We start from the raw sequence: 7500 nt of genomic DNA on the forward strand, positions 1-7500 counted from the left end.
TTGTATTTTGCTAAGATCATAATAGCTCATTAGAAGAGGCTGAATTTGGACCCAGACTAAAACCTAACACCACAGGGCTGAGCATGCCTACTTGAACCTATAATGTTGCTAGTTCGCTCTCTCTAGGGAAGGGGAGGACTAGAGGAAAGGATTCAACCTTCTTAATTGTGAACCTCATTAGTGACGGTTGCTAGGCAAAACACACACCTACTTTCAGTGCATATGAAAGAGATAAACAATACGTCATAGACCATAATGACTCTTGTGCTCAGGGCGACCTTTAATTATTATATTTTTGTTCTCTTATACCTTAGTTATTAATGCAGAAAAACAAATTAGTTGTGTGTGTGTGTGGACTGCAGCAGATTCACAAATTGTTTTCCATTTTTTTGATGCCTAGATCATATTTCTTTCTGATAATTATTGCTCTCCTCATTCATTTTTTCTGTGTGCCCATTGGTAAGTATCGTTCGAAACATAAAATGGCAATGACTGTATTAGCAGCTTAGCGTTCCGTTATTACTTTAATTAATTTTATTAGTGTAAAAAGCCACGATCCCGTCAGTGTGGCAGCAGCAGCTCACATGAGCCCATGGCAATAGGTGGGCAGGGCTGGCCATGCTCGGGGCACTCCGGTGCCAGTGGTTCTATCCATTCTAACTCCTTGAGGGCTCAGAATGCATTTGACCTCTATGCATTTCACTTGAATGAAAACCAGAGTACCTCAGAGCTGTTTTGTATCTATACACTGATGTACTTTGCAGCGAGAACCAATATCTAAATCTAAATAACTATTTTGTACTTCTGGGGAGAACAGAGATATGAGTGCCAGCGCACGAGCGCGGCTGCAATGGCCTGTGAGTGGCTCAGAGGTGGGTGGGCTCCAGAAAGACACTCAGGATTTTCAGAGACACTTCCCATTCTCTTCTTCATCTCAGCCTATCTTCTTTTATCAGTTCAGGCAAGAAGTCAATCACACTGAGTCAGTCTGAAGAAAAACATTTTATGCTGTTTTTCTCATACCAAAACGCCACTGCTGTAATCTGCAGCAGTAAGGCCCAGCAACAGGAAATTGACCTCACAGTAAATTCTTTGCAGATTTGGTCATGTTTTTACCATCCACTTAAACTTGCATACATAACCTGAGACTGTACCTCTGGACCCAGGAATATGACAAGCCAAAATAAAATCAAGTCAAATTAAATAGCAAGAAAAAGCTGTAAGCAAAACAAGAAAAAAGAAAAAAGAAAGAAAAAAAGTCAGAAAAAGGAAAAAAAAAAAAAAACAGAAAAAAATAATGAAAAATTGGTTGTGACTGCAAAACTATTAAGTATTAAATAAAGAAAGGAGTCAGAAGCAAATTCAGAAATTCAGAAGTGACCGTATTCTGGTTGAGAGGGGCTGAGAAATACTAATGGACTTTTTTAATGGGTGGTTTGATTGATGAGAGAAGGAATGATGGAAAAATTAATGTAACAGTGTATCAACGTAAGGTATGGTGTAAAAAGGAAAAATAAAAATAAAAATAAAAAAAAAGCATTGCAAATAAAAAAAAAGACATGTAAATGTGTGCCTACCATTTTCCAGATAAGAAGGAGCCGTACCTTCTGAGGGGTCAAGGCGGCGAGCCCGCCTTCCATGTTTGGAATTGTTGTGTACAAACATGTTGTCTGAGACAGCCAGAACGTGGCCATCCACATTGACTGTTGTTGATACAACAACCTGAAAAGGAAGAAAAGACAAAAAGAATTTAAGAAGTCTGTGTATTTTCAGGAACTCGGGTGCATTGATGGATCTTCTAAGACAAAACAACGTCACAATCTGTTACTTTTCACATGCAGCAAAGTGAATGACAACTATGAATACATCTTTGTTTATGTGGCTAACACTGGTGATTTTTAACTCACAATTGTTTCACTTCAGAACCTGCTACACTAATTAGAGTTTAATCTCCTATTATGCTAACAAATGAATTCAATTCAGGGAAATATTCTTCTAGCCATTAGTTTCAGAAACACCCCTCTAGCCACTCATTTTAAAAGCTGCTGTTTTGATTGATCTGTTGATATATTGATTAGATAGTTTATCTAATTAAAATTTGTTCACTTGAGACTGTCTTCAAATGAAGGGTTGTGAGGATTCCAAATAAAAAAAGCTTAATAAATCAGGAACCATCGTAACTCCCCATTTTTTTCTTCAGTAAATGATCTCCAGGTCAGTTTTACAATTACATTTAATGTCTGATAATGAACTTTTTTGCATCTGAAAAGACTGAGTTGAATATGAATAGTGAAAGTGTTTTCAATCCATGAAAAGTATCCCTTCTCAAGTTCATTTGGATGGTGATTGACCCTGGTATGTCAATGGAATTTCCTCCTTTATTTTTGAGTGAAAGGCTCCTATTCTTGTGTCCAGGTTCAGAGTCCGGCCATAGAAGAGATGATGGATAGGGCCTTCTTTGGCTTCCAGCTGCTTCTCAGTAGAAAATGGGAAAGGAACATATGCAAAATGCACAACCTTCTCGATAAAAACAAAACACCTACACAATGCATTTGTGAAACTCATTCTGGAAATGATATTTCACGACCACAAGCCAAAGAGGAAATTGTGAGACACGCGTGTGTTGCGTGTGACGTAGCTTCACAAGTTGATTGTTATTATCCCAGATAGACTTTTACATCCTATTTAAACGCTCCAGCGTGGACCCTATGGTGCAGGTTCCAGATTTGCTAAATGAAGCAATATCACAGTAGCTTTTTCTTTGTGGTTTAGCGTTAGTAGAGTCCTCACGGGCAGTGGCTATGTAAGGCTGTGTTAGGTCTTACCAACCACATGGGAGATGGTGGCAAAGGCTAGTACAAATGTTAGCTTTTGTCTTCTGCTTATTTTACTTTTGGACATAACAAAAATGGTTTTCAGGGTTCTCACACCAGCTCCCATACCCAAACACATCATGAGCAAAAAAGAAAAAAAAAAAAAGGGGGAAAAAAAACTATTCTCCATTTCCACAGCACAAGTCTCAGGCATCTGAAGACAATTCTTATCTGTTTCTGTGTTTTGGATCACCTCTGATCCTGCTTCTTATTCACAACCCATAATTAGCTTTCAGCTATCACAGCACCTTTTCTGTGTACTCTGCCTCCTCTGAGACAGCCATCTGCGTTCTCCTTTCGAACAGCCCGAGGGCAGCTCTCTGCCAGTCTGCTCTGCTCCCCTATCTTTCTCATCCCAGAAGTGGACACTTTCACTCCTGTCGACATCCACTTTGGAGAGTGCTGAGGTTGCACACTCACCGAAGCACAGAGCTACCGCCGTGCCACTGGGCTATCGGCTTTCACTTTTAATGAGATTTGCAGACTTTAAAAAATATTGCAAAACATACAGGTGTGAATTTCAGCAAAGGCTTCTGGATTTGGTTCCTAGAACACAGTATATTAAGAAGACAGGGAAAGGTGTATATAAAAATGACAACTATTTTTGTTCTGTCATGTATATATAGGTCAGTCACCAAGGGAAAAATACTGTAGTTCAGCAAAAGAAAGTAGACATGCTATGTTTTGTTATATTGGCTTATTCCTGCAACACACCTAAAAAGGTGCTGAGACAGTGAAACCAGTTAAAAATATTGTTCAAGATCTGACATACTGTTAAGTCCAGTTAAACCTTCTGAGAGGCAGGGAGATTAGCTAAAGAGACCCAGGAAAGTCTTTCTAGTGTCTACTGGCTCCATTGTCGACCACAAGATCACTCATGACTGATGCTTCATTTAGTCATCGGTGAGACAAAGAGGGCATTTCCACTCATTCCAGGTTTGACCTTCTGTTCTGTTCAGATGGATCAATATCACCAATGCCACGTGAAGCTGAGATGCATGAAAAATGGAAGCTTGGCTCAATTGTTTTGAAGAAATATTTTTTCCAGCTACAGATCTTTTCTGTTGGCTGGCTCAAGTGTTCTGGCTTCACCGGTTGGTTGGCTGTGCATGAAAACAGATGTCACATGTTTTGCTATCAAGTTTAACCACAAGTTATTCTTCTCAAAACTAAGAAAGCTGTGAACATCTCAATACCAGCTTATTATTAGTCCCAAATATGAATCTTTTTGAAATCTTTTTGAAACAAAACACATATAGTTATTATCAGACATTTCAAATGACCCCAAATATGGAGGAAATAATTTGTCCACCACGTCAGATGTCTTTCTGTAAGGAGAAAGTGAAGTATTAAGCATTTTCTAATACAATTCAGATAAAAATATGTGGGTTGTGCCACTGCTGTTGGATTTACAAGTTGTAAATGTGAAAGGAAAAACTGGATCCAGACTTCACCAAGTTCCACAGCTGAATTTCTAACAGCTGTTTACATGGTTTACATATGTAAAATCTCCACAGGTCTCAGTTCACACCACAGTGGAGGAAAACTATGCTTTCTGAGAAGGCACCCACTTGCGTCATGATGATCCATAACAGCCCACTGCAGAAATTGCCAGGTCCCAGAAACAAGCTTTTAAATTAGCAGGGAATTTACAAAATAGTCACAGCATTTTGGATACACGGCACTGAAACTACACTAAGCCGAATGCTGACACTAGATTTTCATTAAACAACAGTTCACGAAGTTTGAAATTCTGAGTAAATCCTGTGTGGTATTTGTAGGAGATATCTGTACCTGGAATCTTCGCATGTCTCGTGGGTTGCCTGCATTCTTCAAACAGTTCTGATTGCACTTGAGGAAAAACTTCAGAAAGAATCTATGAAAACACAAAATTGAGATCTATTAGTTTTGTCAAACGGCAAATCCAATTTTAAAAAGTTTAACACAATCTTATCATAGTTCTGCCTAAAAGAATACGGCTAGTGAACTACTACTTTCTTTTTAGTTAATGAATGTATTTTAAACAGTCAGATCTCTGTCATAAACAGAAAATTCATGTTTTTAATTTCTCAACAACTACAAATCTATTGACTCCGGGCCATATCTTAGCTCGGTGTGGGAAAGTTGATTTCAGTGACTCACTGACTTCAAAGGCAATGAGTAACATCAGATGAAAATTTGTTTCTACTTTTTCAATTTATTTATTTATTTATTTGTTTTCACCACGTACGTTAGCAGTAATGACCTCTATCCCAAAAGATTCTAAGGTAACGAAGGTTCAGCCTTCCAAAAAACTCTTGGCTTTTTCCCTAGCTTGGCAGTTCTAGCTATGCAAAGGGACTTGGTCCAATCCTGCTGACTCCAGTGAGGCTCAGCCATGGATCTGGCCTGAAGTAAGGCCCTGTTTGACTCATGTTTTTTTTAAAGGTAAGGAACGTGGAGGATTAGACCCTGTTTTACGACCTCTCCAAGCTGTGCCAGCCTTTAGCTGTAAGGAGTAACTCTACCTGAGTACAGAAATCCAGCTGATTTTTGCTGTGAGGCAATTAGCAATTATTTAGGACTAAACTGTACCATTGAGGCATCTCCTAGCAAACCGTTCTGTAGCAGTACTGCCTCACGGGAACACAGCAAGCACTTATGAGAAGGGGAAAAGCTTGAAAGGGTGCAGACCTGCTGCTCTCCTGCACAGGCTGCTGAGTATGTGCTGTGGGGTGGTGGTTCCACTCTCATTCTTTTACTCCTCACTTTCAAAAATCGCTTGGAAGAGAAAGCAACAGTTCTGTAACTGTGCTAAGGCCTGCAAGTAGGCTGAGCCAAATTGTGGGAAGCCTCTAATTTCTCTCCTGGCATCAGAGGATGTGCACAGCCTAGCACCTCCTCTTCTCTTTTCATGGAGTTCTGATTTCACGCTTAATAATTATTTAGGAGCACTAAGGGTTTTGGTTTCAGGCTCATGATTGGCACCAAGTAACAAGGAAGGCTCGAGACTCCTTATCCAGGGTTTCTCAGAGGCACCACCCCATCAGCTTGTGCTGTCCAACTTTATAGGTTTTGAATAGCAAGGTTAGGCAGAGCTTTTATATTTAGTCTATGAGCCATTAATATTTATTCACACCAATCTGTGCAAATGACTATCTTAGCCATAAACACTTTGCAGAAATTTTCATGTGCAAATAATATTCCTGGCAGGAGGTATGCCAAGAAATTCTTTCCCTCATCAGTACCCAATATGGCCCTATTGTAGCTGAGAAGAAATCTCATCACAGTTGTGCCACACCATGCTGTCTTGCCAAACTTTGGGGTCTCTGGACAGGAACATCACAAATGACTGCCCCATACTACAAACTGGTGTCTATAATCATGGCTCTTCTTTTTAAGGTGAGCCGTGAACAAGACCCTAATATCAACATGGGGTACTAATGCTGCAGGAGTGATCTCCCATATCTAACAGACAAGGGAGATGACTAGTTTTACTTCTATTGATCATAGATAAGTCAGTGCTGTCAATTCAGCTATCCCAAAATCTGCAAAAAGTTTCCAACTGTTTGGCTGAATGAGAGCTGGAGTTCCATTGTGGTTGCCGTGATCTCCTCTCTTGGAGGTTCCACTGCACTCAGGTTTTCTGCACACCACTGCAGGAATGTCACCAAGAGTTTCAGACATCCCATAAAACTGCATCTGTGTTAGCCACACTTTCATCCTAATTTTATCCACCTTGGATTATTTTTTAGATACTTGCAAGCTCCAGATGCTGACTCATCAATTGAGAACTGCCTAAGTACAACAGCATTTCTGTTCCTTATCTGGTCTTTCTCCCATACCTTTTATGAGGCAGCCCTGATTCTGAGTCTGCCCTACTCTGCGCCCACCATGCACCATGAGAGCCTTTGGCCTCACTGCTCCCAGTGCCACAGCTGTGCTGACAAGGAGCATCTCAGCTTTTTTTCGGATCTCAGATGGGCGTTGTGAAGCTTTTTGAGATAATGTTTGTGAATTGCTCTGAAATTCTTAGATGACCTGTGCATGGGGAATGATAAGTATTATTCCTAGTGGATTTTTTTCCTAACTTGAAGCATTCAAGTTGAATTGTTTCTACACAGAGACCTCACATCCTGTCCAAAATGGGGCATTAAACGCTCCTTCACTAAGCATCACCTGGAACCCATATTTGTTCAGTTATGTGTTGAAATTATGTGCTGCCTTGATACCAAGACCTTTCTGTTCATTGCAATCCATGTTTTCAGCAAAACTGTGGGGTGCAGAAGGCACTGATACAAGATTTTCAGAGGAAGACAACGTAAGTCAAAAACCATATTCCCAGGTAGAGCATTTCTCATGTTGTCCAGGCAAAGAAAACTGACTTGATTTTCCTCTCATCTGACCAACAAGAATCAGGACTACCAGGGATAGATGATCCCTGCAGTAGAGAGCAGGTACCGTCCTCAGGGAAGTCTGCAGACATGAGGCAAGAGCTCTGCCACATACTAAGAAGTCAGCAGCTGGATTTGAGCTCAGTTTGGCTGTGTCTCAAACCCACTTGCTATAATAGGAAGGCGAGCCTTTTTAGATTTGCCTCTCCATGCTACGCTTTGTATTGTATCCACAAGTGTTGCCTCTTCAATAA

General features: G+C 40.3%; 1 protein-coding gene across 13 annotated transcripts in view; it reads right to left on the reverse strand.

Annotated features, from left to right (window-relative positions):
- The window catches only part of EBF3 (EBF transcription factor 3), a 119780-nt gene that overhangs the window by 37547 nt on the left and 74733 nt on the right, over positions 1–7500 (reverse strand). For 7 of the 13 annotated variants that reach the window (XM_072340329.1, XM_072340316.1, XM_072340319.1 and 4 more), the window contains 2 exons: positions 4668–4749; positions 1578–1722 (listed from right to left, as the gene is read on the reverse strand). In XM_072340329.1, the coding sequence (XP_072196430.1) occupies positions 1578–1722; positions 4668–4749 (227 nt within the window). The remainder of the gene's footprint in view (positions 1–1577; positions 1723–4667; positions 4750–7500) is intronic. The other 6 variants (XM_072340328.1, XM_072340324.1, XM_072340322.1 and 3 more) reach the window with 1 other exon arrangement.

The sequence above is a fragment of the Excalfactoria chinensis genome, chromosome 6 (assembly GCF_039878825.1).
Source record: "Excalfactoria chinensis isolate bCotChi1 chromosome 6, bCotChi1.hap2, whole genome shotgun sequence".
Classification (NCBI taxonomy): domain Eukaryota; kingdom Metazoa; phylum Chordata; class Aves; order Galliformes; family Phasianidae; genus Excalfactoria; species Excalfactoria chinensis.